The 19,010-nt window shown below is 25.1% G+C and overlaps 1 protein-coding gene and 1 pseudogene across 1 annotated transcript; both read right to left on the bottom strand.

The window, feature by feature from the left end:
- Nucleotides 1–921: 921 nt before the first annotated feature.
- On the bottom strand, nt 922–3,894 carry LOC112790430 (phenylacetaldehyde oxime monooxygenase CYP71AN24). The gene is made up of 3 exons (XM_025832836.3): nt 3,324–3,894; nt 2,454–2,888; nt 922–1,717 (listed from the first exon to the last, which is right to left on the bottom strand). The coding sequence occupies exons 1-3, from the start codon at nt 3,831–3,833 to the stop codon at nt 1,094–1,096; spliced, it is 1,569 nt and encodes a 522-aa protein (XP_025688621.1). The 5' UTR covers nt 3,834–3,894; the 3' UTR covers nt 922–1,093.
- Nucleotides 3,895–6,790: 2,896 nt separating this feature from the next.
- Nucleotides 6,791–10,471, bottom strand: LOC112790429 (cytochrome P450 71A1-like; annotated as a pseudogene).
- Nucleotides 10,472–19,010: the final 8,539 nt, after the last annotated feature.

The raw sequence follows: 19,010 nt of genomic DNA, 5'->3' as shown, positions 1-19,010 counted from the left end.
ATTAAATCGATCTCAAATTATTTTGAATTAGATCAAAATAAACTTAATATCTTTTTAAGATTGGATCCAAATTTACTTAAATCTAACCTAATTCACCTGTATATAAACACCCGTAGTTAATGTAGTTGTAAAACGTGTGAAGAAGATTGAGGGGTTTGATTTGTATGCTCTTAAATCCAAAAGATTGTATAATAATATAGTAGAAAATCCCTTTATAGCCAAGTAATATAACATAATGTAGACATCTAGGTAGCTATTGAAAACATATAAAATATGTTGATGAGAAGTTTCATCCAAGAAGGATTACACATTAAGCTATATATCCATTTACCACTTGAGGTATTTAATGGTCTCAAAACTCAAATTTTTATACATATAATGAGTGCTTAATATCATATATATATAAGAGAATCATAATTTCATTTGTTTAAACAGAAGAAAGTTCAACAGTTCTCGAGATAGCTAATATGAGAATTTGATGTACCTTTCCTAGCTACTTGTCAAATCTTATTTAATATTTGGTACCAAATGGCAACTCTCATCTATAGTTATAAAATATATTTTTTATTCTTAAAATTTATTAAAAATAATTTTAAATTTTATTCTAAAGATTTTTGAATTGCATCGATGGTTAATTTTTAAAAAAATTTAGGATTAATTTAGTAATAATTTTACAAAAACAATTTTTAATACAAGCAAATTAAATCAGACATAGTTGTTATGCATTATTACTGAATTAGTGTTAAACTTTTTAAAAATTTAGCTGTCAAAGATATATTTGATGCAAATCGAAAATTTCAGGAACAAAATTAAAACAAAATAAAATTTAGAGATATTTTTTAAATTTTTGACAAATTTTAAAGACAAAAAATATACTTTAGTTTTTTTTAAGATGCTATTTCTACAAAATAAATTCAGAAATAATACTCAAAATGATCTCATCAATTATATATATGCTTGTACAAGAAGAAAACCAAACCTAGCACACCCAACTAACACACTTCATATATATTTCATCAATCTTTAATTTCAATCATTAACTTGCTAATAACATTCACATCACATTAACTAGTTACCTAGGCAAGTTTATCTCTTATTGTATAATGTATAATGTAGGTTCAAGATATAGTGGCACTTTCTTGGTTACAGTGAGCCCATAAGTCTCACTCATGTCAATATCTTTCATAGTCACACCTACACTATTATTAGGTAGTTTCCAATTAAACCAATATAGGAGATTAGCAAGAATGACTTCAGTAGAAGCAAGTGCCAATGAAATTCCAGCACATCCTCTCCTTCCAAAACCAAAGGGGACATAATGAAAATCTTGTCTTAGAAAATCAACTTGGTTTTCCTCAAATCTTTCAGGAATGAACTCTTCAGGGTTCTTCCAAATTTTTGGGTCCCTTTGAATTGCCCATGCATTTATAAATACTCTTGTTTTTGATGGAATATCAAACCCTTTTAGCTTCACATCACTTAGGGTTTCTCTAGGTGTTAAGAAAGGAGCTGGTGGATGCAACCTTAAAGTCTCTTTTATTACACATTTTAGGTACTCCATTTGATTAACATCAATTTCATCTATTTTTGATTTGCACCCAACAACTTTTCTTACTTCTTCTTGAACTTTCTTCATGGTGTTTGGATTCTTAATCAGTTCTGCTAATGTCCATTCCAAAAGTGTTGAAGTAGTGTCACTCGCTCCAGCAAACATGTCCTTCATGAAATTACAAAAACGCAAAATAATTGATTAATGTTTTGCTAGTTAGTGTTCATAACTTTTAGGAGAGATATAATTATTTATGTGTTTTTATTTATTTATTTAGTTATTGAGAGAAGTGATTTTATGATATTTTATCAGAATTTTTATGACTAAAAAGTTTAGAGTTCAATTTTCGTTGAACTTCAATTCAAAAAAAAAATAGCATAACATAAATTATTAAAAAAAAATTATATAAAAATTTATACAAACGCAAAAAAGACACTTATGTAAATGAGTGTATTAGAAACATAACTATTTATATATCTTTTTCTATCAGCTTAAATTTTTAAGAAAAATGATTTCATGATAATTTTAAATTTTAGTGACCCAATCAAGTTATTGAGGTATTGAACCACTGGTTTAATGATGAGTTATTGGTATGATTATTAACTCAATAATAATTAAATAAATATATATAAATTATAATAAAATTCAAAATTTAAATATATAAAATATTATTTATTTTAATATTTATATATGAGAAAGTTTAGGGGATTAGCAGATTTTGTAATTTTTAATCATCAATTAGCCATCAATGATGTTTTTAATAGTGGAGATTGCATCTAATGGTGTAGAATCATTTAATTTCTTTTTAATGGTTAAGTATTGGTCAAAATTGAACAAAAGTACTGGTCCTATCACTCCTCTTTATATATTATATTGTATAAAGAAGCAATTGAGAGAAACTAACCACTAAGATTGCTTTGAGATTATCATTGGTGAGTTGAAAGTCATGCACACCATCTTTTTGAACTTGGAGTAGTATATCAACAAAATCCATCTTGTCTAATTGACCCTTTTTAACATCCTCTTTCTTCATCATTTTCCTCCTATGTTCTTCAATCACCTTATCAAAGAAAGCATCTAATGCATGAAAAGTGGCCTTGAATTCTTGTATTTGGCCAGTGAGAAAATCAAGCCAACCCAAGAAAGGGAAGAAATCTCCCACACTAAAAGCAGCCAATTCTCTCATCATCTTCCTTCCAAGCTCTCCAAAGCTGCCACTACCATCTGGATTATCATACTTTTGTCCAAGAACACATCTTGACACTATGTTGTTTGATGTTGCAATTATCAACTCACTAATATTTATAGAAAATCCTTTCCTTGCACGTATGGTATCAACCTATATAACCAGTATTAGATACAATATGTTTTATGCTAAAAAATTTTTCAATATATTAAGATCGAATTCTAAATTTTTTTGTAATAGAAATTTTAATATTATATTATAAAACTAATTTTACAAAAATTTAAATTGATATAAAAGTATACATAAATTATTAAATCTCAAACATAAAAATAAATATATAAAAAGTTATTGAATAAGTAGAGAATATTAACTATTATGGACAAAATTAAATTTTAGTTTTTCATCTTAAATTTTTTAAATATAATTAGTCCTAGCATACAAGATACTCGGCAAAAATTAAATTTCTAGACTGAGTAATATATAATAAAAAAAATCTTATCAAAAAGTAATAACTAAAAAAATATATAAATGCAAATCCAAAGCATGAATAACATATATTAAAAGTATTTGTAAATCATAGGTACCAACCAATTCCATAATCTCTTCTTCACGAATGTATTTAAAAGACTTCACTCTTTTGAGGCTTAAAAGTTCGAGAACACAAATTTTTCTTTTTTGTCTCCATTCTTCGCCATAGGGTGCGAAAACGACATCGGAGCATCCATAGAGAATGATTTTTCCAGATGTTGTTTGGGGCTTGTTGGAGAAAGCAATATCATGTTTCTTGATGATTTCTTCGGCCACCTCGGCCGAAGAAACCACAATGGCTGGTGTTTGTCCCAATTGAAGGAACATGAGAGGGCCATGCTTGTTTGAGAGTTCATGGAAGGATCGGTGTGGCAGTGTTCCAAATTGATGAAGGTTTCCAATGAAGGGAAGCTTTGGTGGTGATGGTGGAAGATTTTTATTATTATTTGGCTTGTAATTTCTTCTTGTGATCTTAAGCACTAGAAAGATGCTTATGAACCCAAAAATTGTTAAGCAAAGAGTTGGATTTGGCTCATAATAATAAGCCGATTGTTTTAGTAGAAAATTCATTGCTGTTTAGTTTGGGTTTCTTGGAGTTCTCATATATTTATTTATTTATAGATAGACACCCATATTGCTTGAACACTTGAAGCAAGTCAACGAGAAACAGTAGCAAAAAAAGTCAACGAAAAATTTTAATAATATATACCTCTTGTAATATGTAATAATAAGTATTGAGTTTAGCTAATATATATTTTAAAAGTACATAATAAAATCATTATTAGTATAAATTTTTTTTATTTTAATAAATATATAATAAATCTATTAAAACTTAAATTTTATATTTTTTAATTTTTTGTTTGATTGGCGTATAGTGTGAGATAAAACAAATATATAAAGTACATAAGATTCTAAAAAATCTATAATGCCCTGATCATCTACCCTTATTACTATGCAAACTTTTCATCTACCACTACCTACTTTTCTCTTCTACCACTATTCATAACCAAAATGTAATAATCCAGATATCAAAAAATTATAATAATATCAACAAAAAATTCAATAATATTAAAAAAACCAAAGATTAATAAAAAAAGAAAAAATAAAACTTTATTTAAAAAATAAAAAAATCGAGAAAGGGACAGAAAAAAAAGAATAGAGATGGAAATGAAACATAATAGTGGAGGTTCTATACAAAAATTAACAATATAGATCTAAAATAAGACAGAAGTAGAAACAAAAAAGAGAAGACAAAATAAAGAAGGCCAAATAACAAAAATGATTAAGAAGGGGAGGTGGAGATGCTATGACAATTTAGAAGGCAATCGATACGAATTTGTATTAATAATAGAGAGAATTAGAGATAATCAGAAAGAATAGGAGAAAAATTTCTAGAATTAGGGCAAAAAAAAAATTCCTATTACATTATGCCTATCTTACATTATTACATTATATTTTTATTTATAATATAATTTTTAATTAAACTAGCCTAATACTAATCGTATCATCAGTGATGTAGCTGCAGATTCACTCCAATGTCTTTTGTGTCTTCTTCGATAGAGGAAGTTTGGTTGGCAGTGAAAGGAGATGGGAAAGAATGGTGGGAAGAAGAGATAAGAAGGGTGTGAACGAGAAGAAAATAGAATGACAAACTTGAAAAATAAGAAAATAAAATGAGAATAAATTAAAATTATCAAAAAGATATATCTCATTTTAATTTTTGTGTTCCAATTTATCAAAATATACTAAAATTTTGTGTATTTTGTATCAATTTGTATGGCACCGTATTATTAAAAAATTTGTCGCTCAACAATTACATGATAAACATATATCATTGTATCTATATATTTTAGGTAGATGTATTCACTAATCAAATGGAATTTTATGACACATATTAACTAAATTAAAATTCATAAGTATTAGCAATTAATAGTTGAAGGTGGAAGCGCATGGGAAAAAACACTTTTGCAACCACAGAAATTTTAAATTCTTGCTGCTTTTGAGAGCAGAAAAATATGAATACATTTACGAGAAATATTATATAAAAAAAGAATCGTATATTTTAAATTTGTTACATGAGGTTCAGCATAGAAATTATTTGTCCTAAAAATTTAGTTAAGCTGAGGATGTCTCTTTTTTTATTTGGTAAATTTTATGTAGGTTTATTTGTTTTGCTCTTCCGTTTCTTTTGTTTGAATTCTGATTTTAGGTTATAAAAAATATTTATTTTAAAAAATTAAATTGATAAGAAAAATGAGTAAATAATTATATTTTTAATTCTTTATTCTTATATTTGTCGTGATTTTTCAACTACTCTGAACAAGTCAATTCTTAATAAGTTTGTAACACGTTCACGAAAGAAACCTTAATATTTTACCATTAAATTATGTTGGATATAATACAATTTCTCTTAAAAGAAATGAAATAAAATATTCGAAAGAGACAAGATAGATTTATTAATGGATTGTAGAGAAGACCACGTTATTATATTATTGAATATTAACAATGGGAATGAATTTTTGTAATGGTTGCGCATGGTCATACACTGAACATAACCGGGCCTTAGTTGTTATTGGGGTAGATTAGTAATATAATTGGGCAAGAGAATCTAGGGAAGATTTGTTTGATCAGAGAGGTCATTATTTGGTAACGATACATGTTTATTAATTAATTTATCCTTATATTTAATAAACGTGTATAATAAACAATATATTTGCGGCGCGGTTTAGATCAATTTAAAAAAAATATTAATCCAATTTAAAACAATATATAATTTATTGCTTAGAGCAGATTAATTTTATTTTTAAATTTAATCCAATTCAAATGGTTTGGATAGAATTGAATTAGTTTATTTAATTTTTCAAAAAATAAAATTTTAAAATTTTATTATTAAAACAAAGTAATTTTAGGTTAGTAAAATAAATAAATAAATATTTTTTATATATTTACAAAAATTTATTTAGTATAAATAAACAACATAATTGCCTTTTATAATTATTGTACTATTAGTAAATAACATTTTTGCATTTGCAATAATATGCACTTTAATTTCCTTCCAATTTATCTTGAAATTCATCAAGACCAATATTCATGGCAGAAAATGGACTTCAAAGCTCAAATTGCAATTACAAAGTTCATCAAGGTACGTATCACAAGATCGAACTAGGATCGAGCCTAAATACATTAATTGTTTATAATTATAACATTTATTAACAAAATAATTATTTAAAATAAAAAAAAGTAGAACAGAGACAATATGAGAAGGGAAAAAAAAAAAGTAACACCATACAATATATCAAGATAAAAATATTAGGTGATTACATTTTTTTTTCTTTTACCTTATATTTGAACTAAGAGAAAACGATAAATAAACCATTGATCTTTTATCTCGAAGTCAAATAAGTTTTTGACTAATTAAAAATACAAAAAACGTTATTTACTTTTTAAAAAACGAGACATCTAAATAAGTCCATCAAAAGATCTATTTTAAATATCTTGTATTTTAAAACGTGAAAAATGTTTTTGTATTTTTAATTAGTCAAAAACTCATGTATCTTTAAATTAAGAAATCAAGAATTTATTTATCTTTTTCTTTTAAATTAATACTAGCTAGTAGCTAGTCCACTCTCCATATCAAGATTTAGAATGAAATGAGTAAAGTATTGGCTGAAGATAAAGTGGTTGTTTCTTGGTGACTGTCATTCCACTTAACTCACTCATGTCCATTTCAAAATCATCATCACCATTACTATTATTATTAGGAACCTTCCAATCAAACCAATATAAAAGATTAGCCATCAAATATTCAGCTGATGCAATCCCAAATGAAACTCCAGGACAACCCCTTCTTCCAATACCAAATGGGATTAATTGAAAATCTATTACCTTATAATCAACTTGTTGATCATCATTATTACCTTCAAATCTTTCAGGAATAAACTCTTCAGCATTTTCCCATAATTTAGGGTCCCTATGAATTGCATATGAATTCACATACACGGTTGTTTTGTTGGGAATGTTGTAGCCATTGAGTTTCACACTTGTTGATGTTTCTCTAGGGACCAAAAGTGGAACTGGTGGATGTAATCTTAGGGTTTCTTTTTTTTTTTTTTTTTTTGGTCAAGTGGATTGGACAACCCCAATCCTAGGCATTACATCCATACACCTATGTATTACACACCCACACAACACACTCACACACACTACATGGGAGTACACTTAAATGGTTCTATATTCCTCCATGAGGACTTGAACCCGGTGCAGCTCTATGGGAGGCACACAAAGTGACCATCCAACCCAAGCCTCGGCTGCTATCTTAGGGTTTCTTTGAGTACACATTTCATGTAATTCATTTGGTTTAGATGGTTTTCCTCTATCTTGGATTTTCCATCCACAATTCTTCTTACCTCTTCTTGGGCTTTCTTCATGCATTTTGGGTTCTTAGCAAGTTCGGAAAAAGCCCATTCAAGAGTTGTTGAAACTGTGTCACTCCCTCCCACAAACATGTCCTACAATTTTAGAATTTTTTTTAATATGCATCATAATAATTAGTCTATATTATAAATGCTCAAAAATTTTAATATACTTTAATTTGGAAAAAGCAAGAAATAATTTTAGAATGATGAATAATTTTAGGGTAAAGTATATTTTTTGTCGTTGAAGTTTGGCCAAAGTTTAAAAATACCCCAAAATTTTATTTTGTTTTAATTTTGTCCCAAAAGTTTTCGATTTGCATCAAATATCCCTCAATGGCTTTAATACCAATCTAACAATAATGCATAAAAATTATGCTTGATTTGCTTGTGTCGAGGGTTGTTCTTATAAAATTGTTGTCGAATTAGTCTTAAATTTTTTGAAAAATTAACCGTCATAGGTATATTTGATGCAAATCGAAAACTTATGAAACAAAATTAAAACAAAATAAAATTTAGGGGTATTTTTAAAATTTTTATCAAATTTAAGAGACAAAAAATATACTTTACCCGTAATTTTATTATTTGGGTGAAAAAGAAATGCAATCATGTAAGCATGCACATGATAAAGAGAAAAAGATATAAAACATAATATTCTAATGAACCAATGAGTTGGGTTTAGGAGAGAGAAATTAATTAAAAAATATTTTAAAAATTTTTATGTGTAAATAAAAATTTAATTTTAATATACTGATAATATAAAATATTTTATATAATTACTCAATTAAATTAATATATTTCGATGATTTATACAAAAAGTTAATTATTTTTAATAATATATATATATATATATATAATTTTATAAATTAAATTCTTGTAGAAAACTTAAATATTATTTACACAAAAAATATACTTTAAACTTTAAGTAAGATATGATAAAGTAAGAGAGAGTTGAAAATCATACCATAAGGATTCCTCTGATGGTATCTCCGGTGAGCTCAAATTCAAGCATGTTTTTTTCTTGAAGTTGAAGAAATATATCAACAAAGTCTTTATTATCATAAGAACTATCATTAATAATATTTTTGTCCTTTTTCTTTCTCTTATGCTCTTCAATAACCTCTTCCAGAAACGCATCTAATTCAGCAAAAGTAACCTTTAATCTTGAGTTGAAACCGGTAAGAACATCAACCCAATTCAATGAAGGAAACAAATCTCCAATCCCAAGTGTTGTTAATTGTGACATCATCTTTCTCACTACTTCTCCAATGCCTTTTCTACCATCAGAACTTCTTCCAAAAATGCACCTTGAAGATATGTTGTTTGCGGTTGTAATAATCATCTTAGATAGATTCACAATAGATCCTTTTGCACAAGCTTCACATATGGTGTTAATCATCATTGATACTTCATCTTTTCTAATTGGCTGAAATGACCTTACCTATATTGGATAAATACAAATACTAAGATTGAATATAGTATATCCAATGCAAGAATACTCATATATATTCCAAGGACACATATTTGATGAGGTTAAGAAATTAATATTTACAACCACATATTTTTATTCTTATGTTGTTTACTTCTTTTATTTTTACATATTTTATAATGATACAAATACGTATATCAAAAAATTATTTTTCTCAATAATTTAAACGATAAAATCAAGTTTACTCTTTTTATTTTGAATATTCTGTAAAAATACACATATGTATATCAAAATGTTATTTTTTAAGAGTTTAAATGAATAAAATAAATTATACAAATAATTATATCTCTAACATGCCTCTTTACCTACGTAAGAATTTCTTTTTAAATTAGTGTTTGTAATAAATTTTGCATAAATATTTTTTTTCTTTTTATTTGTCTACATGCTAAAATTATTTTTTTAGAATTAAGACAGTAAAGACTATATTCTATATTTTTTATTATAAAAATTCTAATACTATATTATAAAGTTATTTGTCCTAAAGAGTTAAACTAATAAAAAGATATATATGAATTGTTATTTTATATAAATATTTTATTTTCTTTACTCATCTTACTTTAAAATTATAAATCTTTTAATTTTAAAAATTTTGATATTATATATGTTATATAGTTATTTATCTCAAAAGTTTAAACTAAAAGAAAAAGAAAACAGATAAATTATTATATTTTTGGCAACCTAAGTAAAAATAAAGTATTTGTTCATTATAGCTCTTACCCTATTTGTGCTTAGAAGCTCAAGAACACATAGCTTCCTTTTCATTCTCCACTCTTCTCCATAGGGTGCAAAACCAACTTCCTTGCATTGATAGAAGAAAATCTTTGCAGCTTTAGTGTTTGCTCTATTGGAGAAAGCAATATCATGTGATTTTGCTATTTCTTCAACAAGTTCCGCTGAAGAGACAACTAGGGCTTGAGTTTGCCCTAATTGAAGCAACAAAAGAGGGCCATATTTGTTAGCAAGTTCCTTTAAGGATTGGTGTGGAAGTGTTCCTAGTTGATGAAGGTTTCCAATTATTGGTAACTTTGGTGGAGATGGTGGAAGGTTATTGAACTTGTTGTTTCTTCTTGTGAACTTAACAATACACAAAATCGTTATGATTATGAAACATATGGTAGATAGGGTTATTGAATGTGGTTGATGTTGTAATTTCTCCTGAATTGATCGAACAAGAGACATTTCTATTTTTATTTTTATTTTTTGGTTGCTTTTGTGTGTGTATATATAAATATAGAAATGCAAGTTGTACTTGAAAATCTTGGGATTTCTTGAATTAATATATAAGGCTCAAGAGTCAAGCTAAGATTGGATCAACTTGCGGTGTTGCCATATTGGGGACTTATATTATAAGTTATAAAGATCAATTATTACTGCTGAATTAAAAAAATAAAATAAAAGGAAGAAAATAAGTTTTTTTTTTTTTATTATGTTTCGTGAATCACATGGTTCTCTGATTTGAAAAAGCACTCTGACAAAAATTATTGACTGAGAAAATCCAAAACTTATAGTTTTTTTTCTTTCTAAAAACGTATAGATTTCTCATTTCTTCGATGTACAATGAATTTGAATAAATAATTCATTTTGAGTAAATATTTATATAATAATTTCATAAAAATTAATCAGAAATGTTTCTGATAGATTAACCTATTTTATATCTTGCTCAAAAAAATAATAAGTCATGAATATTAGCAAGCAATGGTTATAAAAATAATAACAATTTTTTTAGGTAACCAACTAGAGTATTAGTTAACTTGAGTCAACTTTTTAAATTTTAAAAAATGTGTGCTGTCGCGTTCTCTTTCGAAAAGAAACATTCCAAAACTTAAAAAAGAAACATCTAGTAATTTACATAAAAAATCATTCATTTATATAAAAAGAAACATCCATTTAATAAAAAAAATCTTCGAAAAAATAATTAAAAAATTCAAAAAAAGGAATACATCCCTAAAATAAAATATCCCAAAACTTAACACATCCAATAACCCACATAAAAAATCATGGAAAGAAATATCTAAAAATTCTGTAAAAGAAACATCTATTTACTTGAAACGAAACATCTAAAAAATAGTTAAAGAAAAAAAATTCAAAAAAATAAAAACAGAAAAGCACTGCAAGAGAATGCTATAGTGGTCAGCGGCGGTGTGAATCACAAGGAAGAGGATAATGAGGTGGTTCTAGGCGCGACGAATCGCAAGGGGTAGGGTGTTGCGGCGGTACCGGTCGGTAGCGCTGCGAATCGCAAGGAAGGGCATTGCGATAGTCTTGGATGCGACAAATCGCGAGGGAGAGAGTGCTACAACGATTGGTGGCACTGCGAAGTGTGAGGGAGGACCTTGTAGTGAGGGAGGGCGCTGCAGTGGCTAGGTGTGACGAATTGTGAAGGAGGACATTACGATGATTGGCAGCGCTGTGAATTGCGATGAAAGATGCTATGGTGGGAGAGGAAGACATCAGAATGAACGATGTGAGTGAGAGTGAAAGATAAAAAAAAGATGGAGTGTGCGGTTATTTTATTTTATTTTTTTTATTTTAGAGTTAATTATAGGTTTAGAGGTGTTTTTTTGTATTATTAGAATTTTTTGTTACGGTTTACATTATAGTTGGTTAGAGTTAGTTGGCACTTTAGTTAGTTCTCTAATTTTTCTAAACGGAATAAAGAACAAATGACTATTTTTTATAAAGACAAATAAATTATTAACTAAAATTATTAAATATTTATAAATCCTCTTCTTTTGACTACCAGAAGAAGAACTTATATGTCTCAACAAAATTAATTACTTGTGTGTTTCATTTTTATAATGTTCAAAATGTTATAAAAAAAATTAATTTTAATTAGCCATCTACGTGTCTAAAAAAATTGGTTAAATATGTATTTATCCTTTTTCCTAGTTAGCTATCTCGAGTGCAGAGTGCTATAGCTTCCTTTGCTTTATTTGCTCCCTACTGCGTTTTATTTATTAAGACATTAACTAATCCCATTTAACTACACTACTACTTTTGCACGACAAAAGTTTCGCTACATTATATCGAATTTCTTTCATTAATATATGATAAATAAAACTTTCATTAAAAAAATATGATATTCTAAATTAGGTGTATTCTGTCGCTTTCTATACAAAAGTGTCGGTCTATTATATTAAACACTACATACACTATAGCCTTTTTTTAATAGTAGTTTTAATTCATTGTTGTTTTCAATTTATTATTATTATTATTATTATTATTATTATTATTATTATTATTATTATTATTATTATTATTATTATTATTATTATTATTATTATTATTGCTTCTTAATAATTGCTTTTTTATTCTATAATACATCATTACAGTATGTAAATTAAAATTAAAATTAATACTATTGAACAGCTGGTATAATATTAAATAATGGTATAATAAGGAGAAATAATAAAAATTAATCAATAATCAACTAATATAATTTTTTATGTGTAATTTTAAAATTTGAATATATAATTTTTAATTTTTAGATGTGTCAAATTTTTATTTTATTGATTATTAACACATTGTTATTATTTTTCTAACATAACCAATTTATTAAGCAGAATGATGTAGTCTAGGAGGTGCTATGCCTATAAGAAACCTCACTAGTGGATGAATCAATCATGCATGTATTCACGATAGTAATATTTACTCATCAAGTAATACTACCAATAAAATAAATACATATTATCATGAAATTACTCATTATTCTAAAATTTAAATTAATAAATAAAAATATATAAATAATTATATCTTTAATAATCACACAATAGTCAAAATTAACAGTATGATTGATAAATTAAAACAGCATTAAAATAATTAAATTCGGATCAGATGAGATTTTAATAATATTTTTGTTAGTAAAATTATTAGAAAAGGTTGACAGACTCGCGATACATGAGGATTTCTAAAGTAATATAAGAAAATGAAGATCATGTTTCAATAAATGTTTAGTTTTTACAATAATAATTGGGAGCTAAAAATAATATAAAATCATTATAGACAACCACGTCATGTCATCACCTAATCCGTATTTTGAAATAGGAGAGAGACCATCAAAATTCAAAAAGCAAATAGAGAATGGTGTTTATTTAGAAAAGTTTTACACTTGATGATTTCACTCTATTTCTTTTTATATTATGGGGAAGATGTTCAGGTGTTTCGTTGTATTTGATCGGAACACTTGATTCCACTATTTTAAACCTTTTAGATATACTTTTAAAAAATATAAATGGCTTAGATTGATGGAAAATTCTTAACGTAGACAGCACCTGCAAGAATCCATGCTGAGTATGCAACCGATTCATACTTTGATCAGTTTATAATGGTTCAAAATTCTATTGCTTGTCCAAGCCGGTTGAAAAGTAACTCTATTTAAAGATATTTTACTGACTTGTATGTAAGCTAAGCTGATATAATATTAGGCCTTTTAATTACATTTTTGTTGTTTTCAATGGAAATTAGCTCGAAATTTTGTATGATGCCATGATATAAAAAATTTTTATGAAAAAATATTAGCTACACGGATAAATGATGAAACAGCTCAACATTTTTATTATAATATAGAACTTTTAAAAACATTTTGATTTTCATATAAATTTAAAAATAATTATTTTACATTTTAATATTATTACAGAAAAGTAATTGAATATATTAAGAAATTAATACGGATAAAGTTAAATGAATTTTTAATAAAGACAAAATTAAGTATAATTAGGATAGATATTCATGCTATGTACAAAAAAATATGGGAGCCATTCAGATAAAGACGCTGAAAATGTCTTTTTATAAAGATGTTTTTTAATAATTAAAATTTAACACATATAATTGATTAAATGGTGTTATTTTTGTTAAAATTAGGCTAGATAAATTGATTTGACTGAAAAATGGTGAATCAAATTTTGAATTGGTCTAAATTAATATTATTTTTTATAGAAAATGACTACAATACCCTATTATAAAAAATAACTAAAATATTTTTATTATATATATTAATTTTAAAAATCCTAAATTTTAGTCCTTTATTTTTCTATTGTAGGGTTAAGATTTAGAATTTTTAAAATTAATATATATATATATATATATATATAAAATAAGAGTATTTTAATCATTCTCTATAATAAGGGTATTGTAGTCATTTTTTATTAAAAAATAATATTAATTTAGACCAGTTCAAGATTTGATTCACCATTTTTTTGGTTGAATCAATTTGTCTAGCCTAATTTTGACAAAAATAACATAATTTAATTGATTATATATATTAAATTTTAATTACTGAAAAACATCTTTAAAAAAAATGTTTTAGGGGTCTTTATCTAACTCTCAAAAAATATATTCAATTCATATTTTAAAATTTTAAAATTTTATTATTTATTAATTTATTTAATTTGTATTAATTTTATTTTATTATATAAATATTTTTGAATAATTATCGGACATATATTTAAAAGAAGATAAAATAAAAAAGTATAATTAAATAAAAAGTAGTGTTATTACTTATTAATTTGAGAGTGGTATTATCATTTCTCATATATATGGATATGATGTTTATGATGTTTGTTGCATAGATGTTTTTAAATAATTATTAAAGATATATTATTTATTTTATAAATATATTTTGATAATTATTAAAAAGATATAACCTATATTAAAATTTTATATATAATTAATAAAATCACCATGTTACATTATACAATAGCATAATTATAAATAAAATAACTAAAATTGGAATATTTCTTCTCTTATTTATTAGAATTTTGCACACATAAATTAATATTATTTGTATTTATATTTTTTAGAATTTATATACATAAATTAATAAAATTTATTTATTAAAAATAATTTAATAATTATACTGATTAAATAATAAAAAATACTAAAAGTTGTTGATACCCTATAATCTCTCATAGTCATATATATGGATATACTAATAAGTAACAAGAAATATATAAAAAAATTAACAAATTTAAAAATACAAAAGAACTAAAACAACTTAATAAGAGAATATAGTTTAAATATTATTTTTTAAAAAGACAACACTTAATTTCATATTATAATTTAGATTAAAGTATTGTTGTTATTCTAATGTTTGGGGAAAGTTTTAAAGTTGTCTCTAACGTTTTAATCGTCCTATTTAAATCCCTAACGTTTTAAAATTGACTCAATGTTGTCCTGCCGTTAGGGATCCGTTAACAGAATTGACGACGGGACAAAATTGAGACGATTTTGAAACGTTAGGGACTTAAATAGGACAAAAATATTGGGGACAAAAACGATACATAGAAATAAATTTTAATTTAATCTTTCAATAATATCAATTTTTTACTCTACATAGTATTCAATTATTTTTTAATCACATTTAAATAAATTACACTTAATCATATTACTTTCATTCTAAATAAATTAACTTTTTTTTATAATTTTACTTTTAAAGATGTTTACTTATCATGAAATGTTTGTAAAATGACTAGTATATAAATTTGCAGAAAAAAATAATAATATATATACAATAAAATATAAATTATATCTTTTGTCTTTAATGTATCAAAATTCTTTAAAATTATAAAAAAATAAATTTATTTAAAATAAAAATAATGTGATTAAGTGTAATTACTTAGATGTAATTAAAAAATAATTGAATACTATGTACAGTAAAAAATTAATATTATTGAAAGATAAAATTAAATTAAAATTTATTTTTATGTATCGTTTTTGTTCCCAACGTTCTCGTCCTATTTAAGTCCCTAACGTTTTAAAATCATCTCAATTTTGTCCCGCCATCAATTCTGTTAACGGATCCCTAACGATAGGACAACATTGAGTCAATTTTAAAATGTTAGGAACTTAAATAGAACGATTGAAATGTTAGGGACAACTTTAGAACTTACCCCAAACATTAGGGAAAAAAACGATACTTTACTCTATAATTTAAAACAATAACATAATAGTAAACTAACAAGACAAATAAAGAAAAAAAGTACAAAGAAAAAATAATTTTGAGAAATATATATATAGTCATATTTAAATTTTAACACCATTTTTTTATAATTATATTTTTTTATCTTTTATCTCCAATAATTATTCAAGAATATTTTTGTAATAAAATAAAATTAATACAAATTAAATAAATTAATAAAGAATAAACTTAAAAGATTTTATAAATATAGATTAAATAGAATTTTTTTTGTATATTGTATAAATATCTACTCTAATTATACTTAATTTTCTTCCTATTAACAAATTGTTTAATTTTATCAGCATTAGTTTTTTAACATATTTAGTTATTGCTCTATAATATTAATATGTAAAATAATTGTTTTTTAAATTTACATAAAAATCAAAATATTTTTAAATACTGTGTATTGCAAATGAGGAGCCGTTCCATCACCTACTTAGTTACTCTTATACACTTTGACTGAGTCAAAAATTAGACCACTAATTAAGCCATAAATATTTGGAGTGTGAACTATTCTTAACTGACCAATTGAATAATTTTATATCTACTTCAAAGGTTAATATAGTAATTTCAAAGCTCGCTAAAAGACAAAAATATTACTGAAAACTTAATAGTACACAAAAACATGAAATTTCGCAATCGTACACAAGAATACGTGATAACTTTCCTATATTATTAATTTCCCAGTTTATTTGTCAAGTATAAAAGAGTTCGAATTCAAAAATTGACATTCAACGCCCGAACTCTTTCATACTTAACAGCAATTTATTTACTTTTCTATCAATCTTTAAAGATTCGAATACCTTTATACTAATAATATCACTAATGTCACTAATTTCATTCCATCAATGATTGTCATACCAATTTAGCTTTTTTATCAGTGACTTTTCAATCGTATCGGAGATAAATTAAACTTGGATGAAAATAATCACAAAACTTGATAATAACAAGTCTTATTTATCCATCAAAATTTTAAAAATCATTTGTATTCTAATCTCATTACTCTCAGCATCCTTTAAAGGAAGAGACAACTCACTACAAAAAAAAGTTAAAATGACATTTCCTTTTAGAAATTACGGTGATTTGAACTGCTATTATTACTAAAAAACATTGGTATTTTGGGCGTCATTCTGGTTATTACGGCAGTTTTTAAAAAACCGTCATAATTACCTGTGAATAATACGAAAGTTTTGTGACGGTTAAAATAGCGGTTGTTAACTGCCGTTTTTACCAAAGTTTAATGGTATCATTTTTGTTTAAAATGACGGTTTCTAACCGTCATTTTTATTTGGGTTTAATGGCATCCTTTTTGTTTAAAATGACATTTCTAATTGTCGTTTTTACCTGTGTTTAATGGCATCCTTTTCGTTTAAAATGGCATTTCTAACCGCCGTTTTTATCAGGATATAATGGCATCGTTTTTATTTAAAATGACAATTTTTAGCCGTTGTTTTTACTTAAATATGATGACAATTTTATACTTTTTAAAATGAGATTGAAACTACTTATTTAAAATGACATTTTTAGAACTCAAATTTTAAAATCTCGTTATAACCAAAAGGCATAACTTTAAATCAAACATCATAACAAGATTTTTAATTCATATATGGTCTCCGAAAATCAAAAATCATAATTCAAAAACAAAATATCAAAGATAACATTTTTCGATATTCATCCTACTATATATATATATATAAAATTCTTAATACATGAAATTTTTATCATGCAAGATTATGCTTCTTTGTTGTTCGCTAGCTCCAGAAAACTTACTTCTTAACTTTGTTGGTGATGGAATCTCATTCTTTTGATCAAATTCTTACAATAAAAAATATAATTATGAACACAATAAAAAAGGATAAAAAACTGAATTTGAAAGTATTCGATCATCAAAGTTTTATATATGCATATATCAAAGTTTTATATATTTTTGTTTGAATATTAATAACTAATTAAGAATAAAAAAATAAATTTTAATAATTTTATAATATAGTTTACTATATATATTAAAAAAATTACACGTACAAATTTTTTTTAATAAAATCTAATTAAATTAATCAATAAAATTTGAATGAGTAGAGGAGCGAGAATGATAAAAATAATTTTTATTAATTCTATAGTCTATGGAGTAACTGGCAAAGAAATGCAATGTTCAAGGAGCTGGCATAATTTTGGATGTCTAGGAATAATCCTGATTCAGATAATTGACTTGGAGAAGGCTAATTAAGTTTTATTTGAAGCAATACATGGCTATGGTAATTTGATATTTTAATAGAGTTGCCACACACCTATATCTAGAAAGAAAACTGTTAGGAGTGAATCAACAACCTACCACAATTATTTTGAGTATATAATATATCAAATATGTATAAAATTTATTCTTGTATATACAAATTAGAAATTAAACAAATATTTAAATAATATTCTAAAAGAAACTATAAAAAAAATTATAATTACCTCTTTCAAATGATAATTTTATAGACGTAATAGTAATTTTGTGAATTTTTTTTCTCAAGTAATTGTATATATGCAAATTAATTTTTTTTTACAAAAAAAAAAAATTAAATAGATCAAAATATTATTGTCAAATTACAATTTATAAGAAAAATTCGTATAAAACTCATATTATATTAATTAACTAACTAAAAAGAGAGCAAAACAACAACAACAACAATTATTATTATTATTATTTTAGTAATAACAATAATATCCTATCCCCATTCATCATTGTGAGAGCTCACGTATATTTCACATCATTAATCCCTATAATAACAATAATTATGCATAGAATATTATTTCACATCAGAGTTTCTTTCAATCTTATTCTTCTTTTAAACAACTAATGGCTTGTTCTGATTTCTGCTAATGCATCAACATGTTATTAAAGAGTAAAC

Source organism: Arachis hypogaea, chromosome 3 (genome assembly GCF_003086295.3).
Source record: "Arachis hypogaea cultivar Tifrunner chromosome 3, arahy.Tifrunner.gnm2.J5K5, whole genome shotgun sequence".
Classification (NCBI taxonomy): Eukaryota; Viridiplantae; Streptophyta; class Magnoliopsida; order Fabales; family Fabaceae; genus Arachis; species Arachis hypogaea.
The sequence above is the reverse complement of the archived record's forward strand: the minus strand, read 5'-3'. Positions and strand labels throughout refer to the sequence as shown.